The sequence below is a fragment of the Theropithecus gelada genome, chromosome 1 (assembly GCF_003255815.1).
Source record: "Theropithecus gelada isolate Dixy chromosome 1, Tgel_1.0, whole genome shotgun sequence".
NCBI classification, from domain to species: domain Eukaryota; kingdom Metazoa; phylum Chordata; class Mammalia; order Primates; family Cercopithecidae; genus Theropithecus; species Theropithecus gelada.
Genome location: NC_037668.1, coordinates 51,965,287 through 51,986,388, shown reverse-complemented (window position 1 = coordinate 51,986,388; position 21,102 = coordinate 51,965,287). Strand labels below are relative to the sequence as shown.

At 45.5% G+C, this 21,102-nt stretch overlaps 1 protein-coding gene across 5 annotated transcripts in view; it reads right to left on the bottom strand.

The window, feature by feature from the left end:
* Positions 1–19,422, bottom strand: part of RCAN3 (RCAN family member 3) — a 38,809-nt gene extending 19,387 nt beyond the window's left edge. For 2 of the 5 annotated variants that reach the window (XM_025368212.1, XM_025368221.1), the window contains exons 1-2: positions 18,031–18,251; positions 6,453–6,700 (exon numbers count right to left, since the gene is read on the bottom strand). In XM_025368212.1, the coding sequence (XP_025223997.1) occupies positions 6,453–6,647 (195 nt within the window). In that variant the 5' untranslated portion in view covers positions 6,648–6,700; positions 18,031–18,251. Of the gene's footprint in view, positions 1–6,452; positions 6,701–17,997; positions 18,252–18,694 lie in introns of those variants that run through there. The other 3 variants (XM_025368203.1, XM_025368194.1, XM_025368229.1) reach the window with 3 other exon arrangements.
* Positions 19,423–21,102: the final 1,680 nt, after the last annotated feature.

The following is a 21,102-nucleotide window of genomic DNA, read 5'->3' as shown; positions in this document are numbered from 1 at the left end:
AAACTCCTGACCTCAGAGTGATCCACCCACCTTGGCCTCCCAAAGTGCTGGGATTACAGGCCTGTGCCACCATGCCTGGCCAATATATAAAATTATAAATGATGTAAAATACTATTAATTTCATTAGTGTTTTAGCATACAGTTTAGCATACGATTTTCAGCATACAGATCATATACATATTTTGTTAATGTATACTTAAGCTACAAATATCATTGAAAGTAATTGAAGATGCTTATCTCAAAATATATTACAATATTTCATGGCCAGGCACGGTGACTTGCTTGAATCCAGGAGGCAGAGGTTGCTGTGAGCCGAGATCGCACCACTGCACTCCCGCCTGGGCAACAGAGTGAGACTCTGTCTAAAGAAAAAAAATATATATGTGTGTGTGTGTGTATATATATATATATTTGAAATAATATAGATTTGACATACCTTTATATATATGTGTGTGTGTATACATATTTGTATAAATATATGTGTGTATGTATATTTAGGAATTTTTGAAATATCTATAGATATTTCAATTTCCAAATGTTTACTGTTACAAAGACAGTTGGTTTTGTGCATTGAACCCATATCCTACAATCGTCCTAAACTCACTTATTCGCTCTAACAGCTTTTACATAGATTCCTTTCTAAAGAGACAAATCACGTCGACTTCAAATACAGATAATTTAAAATCCCAGCACTTTGGGAGGCCGAAGTGGGCAGATCACCTGAGGTCAGGAGTTCGAGACCAGTCTGGCCAACATGGTGAAGCTCCGTCTCCACTAAAAATACAAAAAATTAGCCAGGCGCAGTGGCAGGTACCTGTAATCCCAGCTACTTGGGAGCCTGAGGTAGGAGAATCGTTTGAACCCAGGAGGTGAAAGTTGCAGTGAGCTGAGATCACGCCATTGTACTCCAGCCTGGGCAACAAAGTGAGACAAAAAAAAAAAAAAAAAAAAGTCTGTGTACATACACATAGAGTATCAGGCTAAATCAGAATAAATGCTGATATTTGCACTTTTGACCAACAAACATAGCAATTTCATATGATTAAATCTATTAAAGTTTACAGATTTCATGGAAAATGGGAAACCTGAGTTCAGGATGATGGTTATCTCTGGGAAGAGACACAGGGGATTCAACTGTATTAGTAAAATTTCATTTGCTAAATTGGGTGGGCACGTGGGTGTTTTTTATATTAGTCTTTATCCTTTTTGCATAACCTAAAATTTGCCTTTTTTATTTTGAGAGCCTGGGACAGCACCTTACATAAGAGGAATAACCACAACCAAACTTGGAAGCTTTACCTGTGCCTAACCTAGGCTCCCTGGAGAAGCAGAGGCAAGGCAAGGCAGAGGCACACACACTGTTTGTTTCAGGAAGCGACCCCATGAGACAAGAGTGGAGGCCTGGGAACAGTGGCACTGGGAAGGAGGGCAAGCCCATTCTCTGTCCTTCCAGGTCGTGTTTTCAAGCTTGTCACCTCTGTGGGCAACTGGGGCTTGATCTGCTGGGGAGCCAGTAAGAACCCACCTGAGAATTGTTGGATTCAGTGTCAGAACACTGGGCAACATAGCAAGATCTTGTCTCTTAAAAAAAAAAAAAAAAAAAAAAGGCCAGGCGCGGTGGCACAAGCCTGTAATCCCAGCACTTTGGGAGGTCGAGATGGGCGGATCACAAGGTCAGGAGATCGAGACCATCCTGGCTAACACGGTGAAACCCCGTCTCTACTAAAAAATACAAAAAACTAGCCGGGCGAGGTGGCGGGCGCCTGTAGTCCCAGCTACTCGGGAGGCTGAGGCAGGAGAATGGCATGAACCCGGGAGGCGGAGCTTGCAGTGAGCTGAGATCCGGCCACTGCACTCCAGCCTGGGCGACAGAGCGAGACTCCGTCTCAAAAAAAAAAAAAAAAAATCAGGCCAGGCACAGTGGCTCATGCCCGTAATATCAGCACTTTGGGAGGCTGAGATGGGCAGATCACTTGAAGTCGGGAGTTTGAGACCAGCTTGGCCAACATGGAGAAACTCTGTCTCTACTAAAAATACAAAAATTAGCTGGGTGTGGTGGCATGTACCTGTAGTCTCAGCATTTTGGAAGGCCAAGGCAGAAAGATCATCTGAGGTCAGGAGTTTGAGACCAGCCTGCTGGTGAAACCCTGTCTTCACTAAAAATACAAAAAAATTAGCCGAGCATGGTGGTGGATGCCTGTAATCCTAGCTACTTGGGAGGCTGAGGTGGGAGGATCACTTGAATCCGGGAGGCAGAGGTTGCAGTGAGCTGAGACTGCACCACTGCACTCCAGCCTGGGTGACAGAGTGAGACTCCATCTCAAAAATAATAAAAATAAATAAACAAAAATGAAAACTTAGCCGATGTGCTGGTGCATGCCTGTAGTCCCAGCTACTTGAGAGGCTGAGGAAGGAGGATTGGTTGAGCCCAGGAGGTCAAGGCTGCAGTGACCTATGATCACACCACCACATTCCAGCCTGGGTGACAGAGCAAGACCCTGTCGCTTTTTAAAAAGACAGAAAAAAAAAAAAAAAACTGGCGTTAAAAACAAACAAGCAAATACAATCACATTGGGACAAATCCAAATCTGTCACAGAAAAATGAAGCACTAAGCCTGCCGCACTCCTGATGGAGCGACTGACTAGCAGAGCACAGGCATGAAATTAACAACCCTATAGCTGAGAAATACACATTGAACGGTAAGTCCTTTTCTCCACCTATTTTTCTTACAGTTTGTTTTCCTATGATTTATTATCCCCCCAACACTATTAAGAAATACTGATAAAAAACAGAGCCAAACCTAACAATCTAGAGCAAAGATTTACCTTTACATGATAATAGCACCTGTGTTATTTATTCTACTATTTGGAAGAATGTAAAAGCTTACACCAATAGTTAGAAGCTTATGAAGACAAAAACTTTTTCAAGTTAGGAACAAAAATTTTTTTTTATAGAGATGGGGTCCTGCTATGTTGGCCAGGCTGGTCTCGAACTCCTGGGTTCAAGCAATCCACCTGCCTCAGCCTCCCAAAGTGCTGGGACTATGGATGTGAGCCACTGCGCCAAGCCAGAAATTATTTTTTGAAATTAAAGTGTTTCATTGCAATCAGGATTATTCTGCCTATAATCCAACAAAAGCAACTGTTTTATTTTTTGCACATTCATAGATAACCTGAATAAACAGGTGATTTCAGGAGAAACTACAACAAAATAAGACACTGGTAGAAGAAAAATGTAAAGGAAACATTTGATTCTGCCCATATTTTTAAAAATAGTTCTTTAATAGAAACGGGGTCTCACTATGTTGCCCAGGCTGGTCTCAAACTCCTGGCCTCAAGCAATCCTCTTGCCTTGGCCTCCCAAAGTGCTGGAATTACAAGCATAAGCCATCATGCCTGGCTTGATTCTGTCCATATTTTATATCCAATTGATGATCTATAGATAACTATAATATAAACATTTTATAGTTAGTCATTTCAGATATTACTGTTAAAGTTATTCAATACAATTTATAGGAAGTTCACTGAACTGCTGTTATTAGAATTTCTGCTGGGATGATTTCCAGTATAAATTTAGGTTAGATATAATCCCCAAATGGTTTAAAAACTGAACTGAAACCCAACAAGGACTCACCCTTTTTGCAGGTTAAAAATTTCCCAAGCTACAGTTAAAAAGAAAAGGTAGAAATAGAAAAGATTGTGAGGTTTCTTGAGAGAATTCCTACGTATATAATTTTAACATAAATTGGCAATTCATCTGGTTTCTTACAACAATAAACAACAAGGTTAACTTATTTGTAACATAAAAACTTAGAGCTCTTAGCATGAGAAAACTCAAAAGGATGATTTCAAAATGTCTAAATTATGACTGGACTTGGGAGAGCAAACAGCGTTTGTAAATGAAACAACCCTGAAAGACACAAAGCTGGTGACTGCTGCCCCTCCCCTGCTCCACTTCCGGGTGGGTCATCTCCAGGTGGGTGCACTCCGAGAGCTCCCTGCTCTGCCCTCTTCTCCCATCGTGCCACCATCCACGTGCTGCGGGCTCAGCTTCCTGACATGGAGCTCTGATGGCCGCTCTGCGTTCAGAAAACCTCCGACGGTTTCCCACAAAAGGGCAAGCTCTGGGTTGTGCTGGGCAGCCCCATACTTACTCTTCTGGCCTGATTTTTCTGACTCTGGCCACATATCAGCTATGTGCTAAGCACACAGAATGGCTCACTACTCCCGAAATGGCCCACCCTCTCCCGATTCAGCTCTTTTCTCATTTTGTTCCCTATGGCCAAAATTCCCTTTCCCTTCCCTGCTAAAATCCTACCCAGCTCTCACAGCCCTTCTCCAATGTCACCTCCCTGTGAGATCTTTTATTCCAACTCACTGTGATCCTTCCTCCTTTCTTACCTCAACACACTTTTTAAATTATTATTACTTTTTTATTTTATGGAGATAGGGTCTCACTATATTGCCCAGGCTGGTCATGAACCCCTGGGCTCAAGTGATCTGCCCGCTATAGCCTCCCAAAATGCTGGGATTACAGGCATGAGCCACTGTGCCTGGCCCTATACTTTCAAGTGTTTCTTTCTTTCTTTTTTTTTTCTTTGAGATTGAGTCTCACTCTGTTGCCCACGCTGGGGTGCAGTGGCCTGATCTTGGCTCACTGCAACCTCCGCTTCCCAGGTTCAAGCAATTCTCCTGTCTCAGCCTCCAGAGTAGCTGGGATTACAAGCACCTGCCAACATGCCCAGATAATTTTTGTAATTTTTTTTTTTTTTTTTTTTGGAGATGGAGTCTCACTCTGTCACCCAGGCTGGAGTGCAGTGGCACGATCTTGGCTCACTGCAAGCTCCGCCTCCCAGGTTCACGCCATTCTCCTGCCTCAGCCTCCTGAGTAGCTGGAACTACAGGCGCCTGCCACCTTGCCCGGCTAGTTTTTCGTATTTTTTAGTAGAGACGGGGTTTCACCGTGTTAGCCAGAATGGTCTCGATCTCCTGACCTCGTGATCCGCCCGTCTCAGCCTCCCAAAGTGCTGGGATTAGAGGCTTGAGCCACCGCGCCCGGCCAATTTTGGTATTTTTAGTAGAGACGGGGTTTCAGCATGTTGGTCAGGCTGGTCTGGAACTCCTGACCTCGTGATCCACCCGCCTTGGCCTCCCAAAGTACTTGGACTACAGGCGTGAGCGACCATGCCTGGCCACTTTCAAGTGTTTCTAAAGGCACTAAGATTCCATTTGATATCATAATTACTTGTCATCCCTGCTGCCTGGCCTTGATTTTGCTGCATGGCTGGACACCATGAGACAGAAGCTGCATGACTCACGCTCTATCCCCTGAAGCAACTGGCACCAGTGCCTGGCACATTGTAGGCACTCAAGTATGTCCTGAGTTAAATGGTATCGAAGTTCTGCTCCAAGAAAGCCACTGGAAGGGAAATATTTTGGGTGCATCAGCTGAAAACTAAAGGGCCCGCGATAGCGTTTTGAGAAAAAGCCTCAGAACATGGAAAATACATCCCAGTGGCAGAGCTATTTTATTTTTGTGGGACTAAGACCTATAGCCTTTTGTGAGGTCATGAGGGGGAAAAACAAAATACACACACACACACACACACACACAAACTCTCTTTCTAGGTAAATAATAAATGAACTAAAGGAATCTTTAAAATAAGCTCAATCATTTTCCCCAGTTGTAGAAACTAATACAAGAAACGTGAACAATTTTGTTGGACAAAATCATAAATAGTCCTAATAGGTTTTAGGTAAATCAGCCCCAGGAAAAAGCTGAATTCCTTCTTTCGTGAATGCACTCCCAAGTAACAGGAAGCCCAGCTAAAGATCTCCAGGTTTTCTTTAATTACAGTCTCTGAAAATGAGTAAGTGAATAAGTAAGTAAATGGATTGAATAAGACTTGACTCAGAGTTCACTAAATGCCAGTGCTTCTCAAAGTGTCTATGGAGAAGGACTGGTTTTGAAACATTTGCTATCTGCTGCAGACTGATACTCTTCTAAAAATACAATAAAAAATTCTGCAGCAACATCTATAACTGGACATACACTTTTTTTTTTTTTTTGAGATGGAGGCTTAAGAGCAGTGGCATGGTCTTGGCTCACTGCAACCTCTGCCTCCCAGGTTCAAGTGATTCTCCTGTCTCAGCCCTGTGAGTAGCTGGGATTACAGGTGTGCGCCATCACACCTGGCTAGTTTTTGCATTTTTAGTAGAGACAGGGCTTCTACATGTTGCCCAGGCTCATCTCGAACTCCTGACCTCAGGTAATCTGCCCGCCTCAGCTTCCCAAAGTGCTGCGATTACAGGTGTGAGCCAATGCGCCCGGCCTAAAAGTGGACATACATTTTCTATACTTAATTTGTCATGGACCAGTCATGCTCTGTTTCCCTAAATCCACACACATTCAACATGCTACAAATGCAGGCAAAGGGAGGATAGATGCCTACCTTCTCCTCTTGTGCCTCAAACACAGCTTCATGGACGCTGCAAGCAAAAAGTGAGGTAGGCAGATCACTTAAATCCATCATCTCATCCAAATCATCTTCATTTTCACCAAAAATCATCTCTTCTTCCTCTTCCTGGTCAGTGCTACACAGATCTGACTGGCTATCATTCCAAGATTTCATAGTGTCTCTCAGCATTATCCCCCGAAGTGGGCCTTTTCTGTCTGTATAGTCCTAGGATCAGGCACCCACTGTTAAAAAAAAAGAAAACGCAGAGGTAAAACTCTGAAGGCCAAATAATGTTCCAATCAATCAATGTCTCCAGGCTGCAATTCATCAAATGAAGGAATCTTATTTAGAAAGATAAATCAGTATTTAAATCAAAGCATTTCAGTCCTCATAAGTGAATTCTAGATACGCTAATTTGATTTGCTTAGCATATTTTATGTAACATATTTCACTGACAATGATTTATTAAGAAAAAAAGGCAAAACGTTTTCTAGTGAACTTATGGAAAAAAGGGTAATATAAAATGAGATCATATCAATATGTACTCCAGTTTATAAGCAGTAGAAAGAAAAATGTGAACCAGAAGAGCCTCCACATATTTGTTTGGGGTTTTCCATCTACAACAGTGTAACTGGCACAGCCAAATACAACCCACACTAATTCTCTCACCATCTGCACCCTGAAATATGGTCTGTGATGAGCTGACTCTACCTCTCCTAACCAATTTGTTCTTTTTGAATACACTTGAAAGAATTAAGTTACACAGAATCAAAAGCTGTCTATAAATTCAGTCTTTGTTAATATCTAAAATATTTGCAGTAGGCAAAATTTAACACAGAAAATCAAAAAGAGAGCCAGGTGCGGTGGCTCATGCCTATAATCCCAGCACTTTTCTTTCTTTCTTTATTTTTTTTTTGAGATGGAGTCGTGTTGTGTTGCCCAGGCTGGAGTGCAGTGGCTCGACCTCAGCTTACTGCAACCTCCACCTCCTGGGTTCAAGCAATTCTCATGCCTCAGCCTCCACTACAGGCGTGTACCACCATGCCTGGCTAATTTTTTGTATTTTTTGGTAGAGATGGGATTTCACCATGTTGGCCAGGCTGGTCTCCAACTCCTGACCTCAGGTGATCTGCAGATCTCGGCCGCCCAAAGTGCTGGGATTACGGGTGAGAGCCACCACGCCCGGCCAATCCCAGCACTTTGGGAGGCTGAGGCAGTGATCAAAGGATCACTTGAGCTCAGGAGTTCAAGACCAGCCTGGCAACATAGTGAGACCTTGCCTCTACAAAAAATTAAAAAAAATAAAAAGATGTCATTTTTCTGAACTTTCTTTGAGACGGAGTCTTGCTCTGTCGCCCAGGCTGGAGTGCAGTGGCACAATCTCGGCTCACTGCAAGCTCTGCCTCCCGGGTTCACACCATTCTCCTGCCTCAGCCTCCCAAGTAGTTGGGACTACAGGCACCTGCCGCCACGCCCAGCTAATTTTTTGTATTTTTAGTAGAGACAGGGTTTCACCGTGTTAGCCAGGATGGTCTCCATCTCCAGACCTCATGATCCGCCCGCCTCGGCCTTCCAAAGTGCTGGGATTACAAGCATGAGCCACTGCGCCCAGCCCCTTTTTCTGAACTTTAAAAAATAACCAATTTTAAGACAAATGTCTGAAGCTGACAGCGTCCCTGAGTGGAATAACAGGACAGAATCTGCCTCTCATAGACTGTTTCTGTGCATGTCTGCCTCTTCCAATGAATTGCACATCACATCCACCGAGCAGAGTCTTGGACATGACACATTTCAAGATGTAGGGGCAGAATTTAAGAAATACGTAGCAGGCACAGACAAGCTAAGTGATTATGATTACTATTACTACCTCAATACCACGTGATTTGTGATTTTTCACTTTTATTTCAAAGAACAGAAGGTCACAATACATTGCTTATACACAGTACAATACAGAATGGTAATTATAGAATAAAAATAGTGAGGTTTTTTGGTATTCTATAATACTAATCAAGACTACTTCTAAGAAGTAAAATCTTTACTCATTTGTATACACATTTTCTCAGTGCCTACTGCTTGGTGTTGGGGAGTGAAGAAAACATGGTTCCTACCCTCAAGGCACTCCCAGCAAAGCCAGCATTTCTCCTCCTCAACAATGGTAAGCACCCATTCTCCTAAAGAACTTCGTTCCATCAGCTGTCAGCTGTACTTAATTTTTTTTTTTTTTTTTTTTTTTTTTTGAGACAGAATTTTATCCTGCCACCCAGGCTGGAGTGCAGTAGTACGATCTTGGCTCACTGCAACCTCCGCCTCGCAGGTTCAAGCCATTCTCCTGCCTCAGCCTCCCAAGCAGCTGGGACTACAGGCATGCACCACCATGCCCGGCTAATTTTTGTATTTTTAGTAGAGACGGGGTTTCACCATGTTGGCCAGGCTGGTCTCAAACTCCTGACCTTAAGTTATTGGCCCACCTCGGCCTCCCAAACTGTCAGCTATACTTTCAATTCCTCCTTCTCCACTTGTTCCTCTTCCTCAGCAAACATATGTGTTCCCGTAAGCCCTACCATCTGGATTCTACCCTCCCTTCACACTGGTCCTAATTCTCCTTCACCTTCCTACCAGCTCCTGGGAAATGTGGTATCTTCTTGCCGCGCTCCCTCTGCTCTAGTCACTCCTGAATTAGGTGCAGTTTGGCCTCCGCACTACCTTTCGGCTGCAGCTGCCCTCCTCATGGATGGCAACGGCTTCCCAACAGGCATCCCACATTTTATCACGCGTCACTGTATCACACAGAACTGCATTTTTTCCAAAGTGAAGGCTTGTGGCAACCCTGCATTGAGCAAGTCTATCAGTGCCATTTTCAAACAGGATGTGCTCACTTCATGTTTGACATGTTCTGGTAATTCTCACAATATTTCAGACCTTTTCATTATTATTGCATCTGTTATGGTGATCTGTGGTCAGTGATCTTTGATGTTATCATTGTAATTGTTTTCGGGCACCATGAACTGCACCCTTATAAGACGGCAAACTTAATCAATACATGTTGTGGGTGTTTTTAATCAATACACATGGGTGTTCTTAATCAATGAATACATGTAGGTGTCCTTAACCAATACATGTTGTGGGTGTTTTGTTTTGAGACGGAGTCTCACTCTGTCGCCAGGCTGGGGTGCAGTGGGGTGATCTTGGCTCATTGCAACCTCCACTTCCCGGGTTCAAGAGATTCTCCTGCCTCAGCCTCCCAAGTAGCTGGGACTACAGGTGTACGCCACCACACCCAGCTAATTTTTTGTATTCTTAATAGAGACAGGGTTTCACCATATTGGCCAGGATGGCCTCGATCTCTTGACCTTGTGATCTGCCCACCTCAGCTCCCAAAGTGCTGGGATTACAGGCGTGAGCCACGGTACCTGGCTGTGGGTGTTCTTAATCAGTATGTGTTGTGGGTGTTCTAACTGCTCCACTGACTGGGGCCATTCCCCCGACTCTCTCCCTCTCCTCGGGCCTCCCCACTCCCTGAGACACGACAATACTGAAATTAGGCCAACTGATAACCCTTCAACGGCCTCTAAGTGTTCAAGTGAAAGGAAGCTTCGTGAGTCTCTCATTTCAAATCAAAAGTCAGCAATGATTAAGCCTACTGAGGAAGATTCGTCCCGAGACGCTGAAAGCTAAGTCTCTTGACCAATCAGTCAAGTTGTGAATGCAAAGGAAAAGTTCCAAAGGATATTGAAAGTGCTACTCCAGTGAACACACAAATGTTAAAAAGGCAAAAACAGCCTTAAAATGATATGGAAAGTCTGAGTGATCTAGATAGATCAAACCAGCCACAACATTCCCTTAAACCAAAGTCTAATCCAGTGCAAGGCCCTAACTCTCTTCACTTCTATGAAGGCTGAGAGAGCTGAGGAAGCTGCAGAAGAAAAGTCTGAAGCTAGCAGAGGTTGGTTTATGAGGCTGAAGGAAAGAAACTGTCTCTGTAACATGGAAGTGCAAGGCGAAGCAGCAAGTGCTGATGTGGAAGCTGCAGCAAGTTCTCCAGCAGATCTAGCTAAGGTCACTGATGAAGGTGGCCACACTCAACAGATTTTCAATATAGACAAAATAGCCTTCTATTGGAAGAAGATGCATCTAGGACTTTCATAGCTAGGAGTCAATGCCTGGCTTCAAAGCCTCGAAGAACAGGCTGACTCTTTCGTTAGGGGCTAACATACCTGGTGACTATAAGTTAAAGCCAATGCTCATTCACCATTCTAAAAATCCTACGGCCCTTAAGAACTGTGCTAAATCTACACTGCCTGTGCTCTATGAACGGAACAATACAGCCTGGATGACCGCACATCTGTTTACAGTATGGTTTCCTGTATGTTTTAAGCCCATTCTTGAGACCTACTGCTAAGAAAAAAAAAAGAGAGATTCCTTTCAAAATATTACTGCTCGTTGACAATGCGCTTGGTCACCCAGGAGCTCTGACAGAAATACACAGGGAGATTTCTTTTCCTGTCTGCTAACACAATATCCATTCTGCAGCCCATGGATCAAGGAGTAACTCTGACTTTCAAGTCTTACTATTTTAAGAAATACATTTCATAAGCATACAGCTGCCAGAGACGGCAATTCCTCAGATGGATCTGGGCAAAGTAAATGGAAAACTTTCTGGAAAGAAGTCACCATTCTAGATGCCATTCAGAACATTCGTGATTTATGGGAGGAGGTCAAAATTGCAACATCATCAAGAGTTGGGAAGAAGTTGATTTCAACCCTCATGGATGACTCTGAGGTGTTCAAGACATCAATGGAGAAAATAACTGCAGATGTGGTGGAAATACCAAGAGAACTAGAATTAGAAGTGGAGCCTAAAGATGTGACTGAATTCCTGCAATCTCAAACAAAACTTGAATGGATGGGAGTTGGCTTCCTGTGAATGAGCAAAGAAGGCGGACGCCTGAGATAAAATCTACTCCTGGGGAAGATATTGTAAACATCATCGAAATGGCAACAAAGGATTTACAATATTCCATAAACTTAGTTGATAAAGCAATGGCAGGGATTAGAGGATTGGCTGCAAATTTGAAAGAACTTCTATTGTAGGTAAAATGCTATCAAACAGCATCACATACTACAGAGAAATCTGTCATGAAATGCTGTTGTCTTATTTTAATAATTGCCACAGCCACCCCAAACTACAGCATTACCACCCTGATCAGTTAGCAGCCGTCAACCTCAAGGCAAGACCTTCCACCAACAAAAAGATTACGACTCAGTCGTCAGCATTATTTTTTTAGATGGGGGTCTAACTCTGTTGCCCAGACTCCAGTGCAGTGGCGTAATCATGGTTCACTGTAGCCTTGACCTTCCCAGGCTCAGGTGATCCTCCCACCTCAGCCTCCCAAGTAGCTGGAACTACAAGCACACACCACCATGCCCAGTTAATTTTTGTATTCTTTGTAGAGATGGGGTTTTGCCATGTTGCCCAGGTTGGTCTCGAACTCGTGAGCTCAAGTGATTCACTCACCCCAGCCTCCTAAAGTACTGGGACTATAGGTGTGAGCCACCACACCAGCCGATCGTTAGCATTTTTCAGCAACAAAGTATTTTTTAAATGAAGGGATATACATTTTTTTTTTTTTTGAGACGGAGTCTGGCTCTGTCACCCAGGCTGGAGTGCAGTGGCCAGATCTCAGCTCACTGTAAGCTCCGCCTCCTGGGTTTACGCCATTCTCCTGCCTCAGCCTCCCGAGCAGCTGGGACTACAGACGCCCGCCACCTCGCCTGGCTAGTTTTTTATATTTTTTAGTAGAGACGGGGTTTCACCATGTTAGCCAGGATGGTCTCCATCTCCTGACCTCGTGATCCGCCCGTCTCGGCCTCCAAAGTGCTAGGATTACAGGCTTGAGCCACCATGCCCGGCCTGGTATATACATTTTTAGAAGACATATGCTATTGCACACTTAATAGACTATAGTATAGTGTAAACAAGACTTTTATATGCACTGAGAAACCAAAATTCGTGTGACCGACTTTATTACAATGATCTGTAACAAAACCCACGACATCCCCGAACAAGCCTGCAGTTGAAACCCAGTGTCAAGTCTCAGCCTATATCTGTAGCACATGACTGGCCTGCCTATTCCACTCATTCTTGGACCTCCCTGTGTCCCTGCCTTCTGGGTCTTGGCTCTTCCTGGCCCTTCTTCCTCACCAACTCTATCTTTTTTACTGCCTCCTCTTTCTCCACATCCTCATCCTCTTTTCCTCATCTTCCTCTCCTGGGTGATTTTATCCACACTGGAGTATTTAGCTGCCTAACCACCAGAGGTTCTCAACTAAGTTCCTGCCTCCCTATGGTTCACACACACCTGTGTCAATACTGGCTCTCATTTCATGCAGCGACCTTAAGAGAGGATGAATGTCACCAAAGTTGGGAGGGAAGCCAGAGCAGAACCTTGAGCAAGAAGGAGGATAGGTAGTTTGGAAAAGTACCATGTCCCCAAGAGACTGTGATCTGCCTGTTGGTCTTTCCTGCCTACAAATCCTGAAAATCACTGATCTATATAGCCATGTTCAAATTTATATATCAGGATTCACTCTCTCTCCCGAGTTCTAGTCTTGTATTTTTCAATTTCTTTCTTTGCTTTCTTTTTTTTTTTTTTTGAAACGGAGTTTCGCTCTTGTTGTCCAGGCTGGAGTGCAGTGGCACGATCTCGACTCACTGGCAACCTCCGCCTCCAGGTTTCAAGCGATTCTCCTGCCTCAGTCTCCCGAGTAGCTGGGACTACAGGCACGCACCGCCACACCCGGCTAACTTTTTGTATTTTTAGCAGAGATAGGGTTTCATCATGTTGGGCAGGCTGGTCTCAAACTCCTGAGGTCAGGTGATCTACCCTCCTCGGACTCCCAAAGTGCTAGGATTACAGGCGTGAGCCACCACACCCAGCCATAAATGTTCACTTTCTATTGAATATATCTATCTGGGTGGCCCACAGGTACAACAACTGTTTTTAGCTTATTCATTTATTGTGCCAGAAATCTCCAATCTGGAAAGGGGCCCTGGGGGAGCAGGGCAGGGTGTGATACTGTATCTCACTGTGGCTATTAGTCTTTTCTTCAAGACAAAGTTATCAAGTGGACTTAGCTCTTACAGGGCTTGGTTCGTTTTTCTGTTACACACTTATGTTGTGATTATTTGTTTACAAATCACCCCTAGCTACAAGACTGTATCTGTGAAGCCCCAGGCCCTGGCACAGTTTCCCGCTCACAGTGTATGCTTAAATAAGGGAGGCTGAATAAAAGCAGGTAGCATTGTGGTGACCCCACTGATATGTCAGCACAGGTAAATTGAATTCTACATGGAATTAGAGATAGCTTCCCAAAGGAGGCGATGGTGAGACTTCAAGGATGAACAGAATTTCAGAAGGAAAAGAATGGGGAGTATTCCATGCAAAGTCAGCAGGACATGAACAAAGGCACGAAGACAATAGGACCCGCATGTTCACGTGATCTGGCATGGCTAAGGTGCAAGGTGTCTGGTGCGGGTGGCATGAGACAGTCGGAACGGCAGGTATGGGCCAGGTTGCCAAGAAAGTAGGGTTACAGAGTTTTGACATAAAGACTGTGTCAATATCAGCATGCCATTGAGGGTTTTTAGGCAGGGAAATGATAAAACCAAAGCAATTTACTTTTAGTATCTCTAAAGGCGGGCTGTCTTTGTGTCTTATCTCTTAGAGGCACTAATATTTCTATCCTATTCCCAACCCATTAAAAAGACACAAAGAAAATACTGTGCCTGGGTTTTTGGAGGCTGACAAATTGAGGAGCTCTGGCTGACTAGATTTTGAAATTTGAGAAAGTCAACCTATTCTTGATAAGATTTTGTTTGTTTCAAGTTCCCTCGTCTAACCCGTAAAAAGATTTTAAAAAACAGAACACAGGAAATAATCCTTCACCTGGCTTAAAAAAAATTCTTAGAATGTCACACCTTCATTTCCTGTTTTCTACCTTCAATTTTGAGTACCTTTTTTTTTTGATATAACTTCAAACAGAAGTTATAAGAATAGCACAAGGAATTCGGGTACGCTGTACCCTTTACCCAGAGTCACTAATTCCTTCTGTTTAGTCCATCTGCTTTATCTTTCTCTATTTTTACAGACGTGCATTTTCCTGAGCCATTGAAAGATGGAACATACCCCTTTTACTTCCAAATACTTCAGTGTATAAGAACAAGATCATTTTCTTACATAACCCATAAGATATTTATCAAAAATAGGAAATTTAACATTGATATAATACTATTATCTAATACATAATTTGTCAAATGCATAATCTGGATTCAAATTTTGTCAGTTATCCTAATAACGTCTTAGCTATTTTCCTTCCTTTTTTTTTTTTAGATTATTGTCAAATTATTTGTCTTTTGTCCCAAGATATCTGTATTTCTTTTTTCTTTTTTTAGAGACAGGGTCTCTGTCACCCAGGCTAGAGTGCAGTGGTATGATTACCGCTCTGCTCCAACCATCACAAGACTCAACTGTTCCTCAGTTTACCAATCCAGGGAACTCCTGACTGGCCCAGCAGAATGGGCTGAACCAATATCCTCCAGCTCCTGTAAGCAAAAAGTCTGTGCTATTCCAGGTTTCCCATCATCTCCAGCACAACTGTAACTGCCACTGGCTTCTGGCAAATTGTTTCCTCATGGAAATATCAAATGAGTGGAAAAACTCCAAGTAGCATGACCATCTGGTCCGCCACAACAAGCCTGTGACAAAAGTCATCTATCAAGGCAAAATGTCAAGCACATGGCATGGATCTTGCATTTTCTGTTCTGATCAGGAAAAGGCAAGTTTTTTCTCCTCCAGGATTAAAATAATAATTTTTCAAATTAATAGGCTTCCCAACTTGGTGAACATTTCAATATCTTAGCTAGAAGCACTTTTTACTTTTTGTGTGTGTTAAAAATGCTGGCAAGCAATACTGGAAGCAAACAAGTGCTCCATTATCAGCTCTACAAGCGTCCTGCTGAATAACCTTGGGAAAAATCACTTGCCTTTTCCGTATTTATAAAATGAACAAAATAAAATACATAAAATGTATAAAATATATAAAATAAACACAGGTGCTTTGGGCTACTAAGTTCCTTTTATAAATTTCTAAATTATAAATTTCAACTAAGTTAAAAAACAAAACGAAACACCTGGACTGGTGTGGTGGCTCATGCCTGTAATCCCAGCACTTCGGGAGGTGGAGGCAGGCGGGCTGCCCGAGCTCCAGAGTTCAAGACCAGCCCGGGCAACATGGCAAAACCCCGTCTCTGCAAAAAAATACATGGTGCACATCTGTAGTCCCAGCCACTCAGGAGGCTGCGGTGGGAGGACTACTTCAGCCTGGGAGGCCAAGGCTGCAGTGAGCTGTGTTTGCACCACTGCACTCCAGCCTGGGCAACAGAAGGAGAACTTATCTCAAAAAAAAAACAAAAGAAAAAGAAAACGAAAACAACGAAAAGCCACTTAGGACCATCAATGGGAAGTTCCAAACGGCTATCACAAAGCCCTACCTTCTATTCTCTACTCATTTACCCCTTACAGGTAGAACTGTACTATTTTTTAGTAGCTGTGTGTAAGAAAAATTTGGTGCGACAGTAAAGTAAAACAGGTGAAAATCTGATTTTTGTATTTTGTATGTTTCAGTGACCCATGTCCTGTTTTCACACATAACCTAGAATTAGTCTTGTTAAAATTGAGGTTCCACTCCACCAGGAATTTGTTAGCAAGAGACAGATAGAAATAAACAACCACCACCAGCCTACAAAACACATGAAAACAACAGGCTTTAAAGAATAACTGAAGTTGAGATATATAAGACTGACGCTATTTGTTGTGCTGTGTGTAATTCCTTTCCCCTGGATAGAACCTTTACATTCTAGGGAGAAAGTGGAGGCTGCTGTCCTACTTCCACCTTCTGTGGGGTTTTTTTCTAAGTAACAAATGGTGTTGAACTTCAGAGCTTCCATTATTTCACAGGCTTCAGGCTAATGGATTTCCGGTTCACACGACTTTTCATGTTTTAAGTCCTTCAATCAACAACTCTAACACCATACAAAATCTGCTCTTGTCTGTTACCTAATGTTCACATGTTTGAAACCTTTACAAACGTTGTATTTCAACAACAGGAAAAATCTTGTTTCCTAGAAAAGCACTGAAATCTGTTTCCAGGCTAAGAAAAAAGGTCTAGGCCGGGCGCAGTGGCTCATGCCTGTAATCCCAGCACTCTGGGAGGCAGAGGTGGACGGAAGGCTTGGGCCCAGGAGTTCAAGAACAGCCCGGCAACATGGTGAGACCCAATCTCTACAAAAAATTAGCCGGCACCTGCACTCCCAGCTACTCGGGACGCTGAGAGGTGGGAGGATCGCTTGATCCTGGGAAGTTGAGGCTGCAGTGAGTTGTGTCTGCACCACTGCACTCCAGCCCGGGTGACAGAGCCAGGCCTATGCCTCAAAAAGAAGGAAAGGACAGGACAGGACAGGACACGAAAGGAAAGGAAAGGAAAAGAAAAGAAAAGAAAAAAGGCAAGGCTTGCCAATGCAGTAAAATGTAAAGCTGATGACCTGGCTAACGAAGAGACTCAGTTTTCAGGCTTTTCACAGTCTTTTTGCATGGAAAGCCCATTTCTAGAAGATCAATTTAAATCCCCACCAAAAAGAACACATTTGTGTGATGCATATCTAGCTCCTGAATTACGTGTTTACAGAGCTTAACATATTGAACTAAAGCCAATGAAACAGTCTTAGAACAAATTACATCGTATGTAATCACAGCTACCGATAAATCAATTGCTTCTTTTGCCAAATAGTACATCAGAGACTTCTATGAAAAGTTCAAATAAATGTGGTGTACTCGGTGGCTTCCAACAAGTGGCTTTCAGCACTACAGGAAAACATCACTTTAAATAATCCTTGTTTGTATCTGAAACACGGATCTGGATTGCTTCCTACACTAGAATCCTAATCTCTAAAGGAGATGATCAGATTTTGCACGGAAGCTAGACGAATCAACCTGGAACAGATCACTCCTGCCCTACCTGTCCAGGCGGCGGACAGAAGCAGACAGACTAGTTTCAAGAAGTTAGGGAGTCACTGATGCGATGGTGATCCACGCACCGTGGGGGCAGCGGGGCAAGGGAGAAAGACAGGGGGCTTCCACCTTCCAGGCGCCCATGCACCGCTCCTGCCTTCAGAGGTAGGCTGGGCCTGTCGGCTTTTCAAAAAGTCAAACACTTGGTGGGAGAAAATCGTTGGTGGAGAAGACAAAACACTTTTGTTTTGTTTTCCGGGACACCACCCTCGAGGCTGCCAGACTAGACCCCACGAGGGAGAAGGGTGCGGCGGGAGGCGACGTCGCGGCGGCAGCATCTCCGGGTCCCGCGGCTGGGGGCTCCCACCCCTCCCGGGCTTCTTGGGGTGGCTTCTTCCTTTTTTTTATTTTTAACTTTTCACGCCCCCCGCCCCCGCCCCGCGCCCCACCCCCGCCCCGCGCTGGGTGCAGACCTGCTGGAGAGGGCGGGCGCCAAGGAGCCTCACCTGCACGCCCCGCCGCCGCAGGACCGGAGCCGGGAGGACGGCGGACGAGCCCTGGCGGCCCGACGGGTCTGCGGGGAGCCTGGGGCCGCGAGCTGCGGGGCCTCCGAGAGCCTGGCAGGCGGCAGGCGGGGCCGAGGGCAAAGCCAGGAGCCGCGGGCAGCAGCAGCCTCGCCGCCACGCCCTCGACGCCGGAGAGAGCGGCCGCCTAGGCGCGGACCAGGGCGGTGTCCCGGCTGAGCGAGGCTGCCGGCGCCGCGCGCGCTCCCGGGCCCCTGCGCGCGCCCGCCTTGTCCCCTCCTGTTCTGGCAGGGCGCGCGCACGGCGGCGCAGGCGCCGGAGGCCCGGCCGAGGCCGGGGCCGGGGCGGGGGCGCGCGGGGGCCGGGGTGGGGGTGTCTCGCCGCGCGCGCCCTCCTTCCGCTCCTCCGGGTCCTTGGTCCCCAGCCTGTAGGGGACTTGGGCTGTAGCGCTGGGGCGGGGGCTTTAGATCCCCCCAAAAACAGGACCTCTGGCGACCTTCTCGTTTTCCACCGGGAGCGGAGAGAGCCGATCTCCTTTTCCTGCTAGCCCCGTAGGACAGTCTCCGGAGCAGCTCATAGGAATATGACGAACGTTTACTCAGGGCTGGTTACTATGTACACTGCGCCCCGCGCGCGGCGAGTTTACCTCGGTTCACCTCCCGGCAACCGGCGGCCCGGATATTATCAGATGCGGGGGACTTGCCGGCGCCTCATTGCCCGAGGAGAGGCGGCCTCAAGTACCTGAGCTGGAGCTAGCACCAGGTGTGGGACGGCACAGGCTGGGTCCCGCCCTGGCGGGTACAACCCTCTTCCCCTTCCCCTCCCCTCCCCTCCTCCCCACTCGTGCTCTTCTCCCTCCTCCCGCTCTCCCTCCTCCTCTTACTCCTCTTCACCCTATGCCCTATCTACTGTTGTCGTACAATTCACATGTTTAATGCTTTCTTTTTCGTGTAAAAACCCTTCCATGCAGTCTTGCTTGCTTGACTCCGACGCCCTAGGAGACCATGGGACATGATTACAACTATTAGGCAAAGGGAAGAGCCGGGGTCTAAACTGTTCAGCGCGTTTCAGTGGTAGAACCGAGGCTTACATTGGCAGGTATTATTATTACCAATAACAGCTATGATGACAAAGCTCCTGAGCACAGCTTGGAAGGCAGCTGGTGTCTCCTCCCTTAGCCGGCAGAGAGGGAAGCAGGGTCACAGAGTAGGGAAAATAACTGGGCTCAGCTCCCACCTGCAAGGACCCGCAGCTGTGCGGTGGTGCGCACCCATAGTCCCAGCAACTCAGGAGGCTGAGGCAGGAGGATCGGTTGAGGCCAGGAGTCTGAGACCAGCCTGGACAACATAGCAAGGCTCCGTCTCAAAAGAAAAAAAAAAAGGAATGTGCAGTGCAGTTAGAAGAAAATCAGCTCTGATTACCCACTCAAGGCCTTTCAGAGGCAAAGTGAGGCACGGTGAAGGTTAACATCAAAGGCACTCAGTGCCTGCATCATGGGGCAGGAAGATGGACTAAAATGTGCACAGCACATCTAATCCCTGTTAGATGTAAACTGAGGAATCGGGGTTGGATTATGACCCCAAGGGCTCTCCAGCAGTTGAGCCCAGCACCGTCACAGAGGTATACCCAGCAGATCACCCTTCCTGCTTCCTGCTTGCTGCTTCTGTGGTTCCTGCTGCCTCCAACCCTGCTGCTCCTGCTCTCCATCTTGTCTTAACTAAGTTCTTCACTTTCATTCGTTTAACTAATGTTGATTGCAAACTGCTTCTTTTGTCAAAGTCACCCTAAGGACTGCAGTAATTTTTTTTTTTCTCTAAATTCCTCTAACACAGCAACTTTTGCAAAAGTTGAGGGTTTTTGGTTTTGTTTTGTTTTGTTTGTTTTGAGATGGGGTCTGCTCTGTTGCCTAGGCTGGAGTGCAGTGGCACAATCATAGCCTCAACCATCCGGGCTCAAGCGATCCTCCCACCTCAGCCTCCTGAGTAGCTGGGACTACAGGTACATGCCACCATGCCTGGTTAATTTTTCTATTTTTTGTAGAGACGAGGTCTCACTATGTTGCCCAGGCTGGTCTCGAACTCCTGAACTCAAGCAGTCCTCCTGCGTTGGCCTCCCAGAGTGCTGGGATTATAGGCATGAGCCATTGCACCTGGCCAAAACATTGAGTTTTCACATCACATGAGATTGGAAACGGCTGCATTCCATAGCCCTGCCTGGAGATGTCTGATGCATGTTCACACACACACACACAAAATGGCCTTGAGAGATCCTAAGTCAAACAACCAGGTTAGTTTGTTTAACTGAGTTTCCCCGAGGAATTAGGCCCTGTGCGGGTGTTGGGCTTGCATGGGTAAGGCCCATACAGATCCGCCACCTGAGGAGCCCACAGATAGGGGAGACAGTGATTGTGACACAATTGTAGATGTGCACTATTTGAGACGTTGGCGACGCGCTGACGAAGCAGAGAAAGAAGTGAGCAATCTACATGATGGGCCAGGGAACGGGGTTCACATTATCCGGTATTATTCAAGATTCTCTTTTTTTTTTTTCATGGAATACATCACTCAGACTGGGTTAAGCAGCAAATGGAATGCATTGACTCACATAACAGAAAAGTTTGGGGCTTCAGGCATGGCTGGATTCAGGGGCTTAAACTACGACATCGGGATTAAGTCTTTTCTCTCCATTTCTTGACTCTATTTCCTGTTGACTTTTCATTCTTAGGCTTCCTTTTCCCCATGAGATGGCAGAATGGCTGCTTACAACTTCAAATCACACCCTTTCGAGCAGAAAGGGAGTTTCTTTTCCCTGATGCTGTCAACAAAAGTCCCAGGACTACATCTCATTGGTCTAACTTGTGTTACCCGTGCATCACTAAACCACTCTCCTGAGAAGGAGCATGGAACATGCTGACAGCTCCTCTCAAATCGCATGGGCTGAGATTTGGGGAGAGCTGGCTTCCTGTGCTAGATCATTTCTGTTGGCCCTTCCAGATCTACTCTCCAGCCTTTTCCTTCCTGATTTGATCCTCAAGAGGCCAACCTGCATGGACTG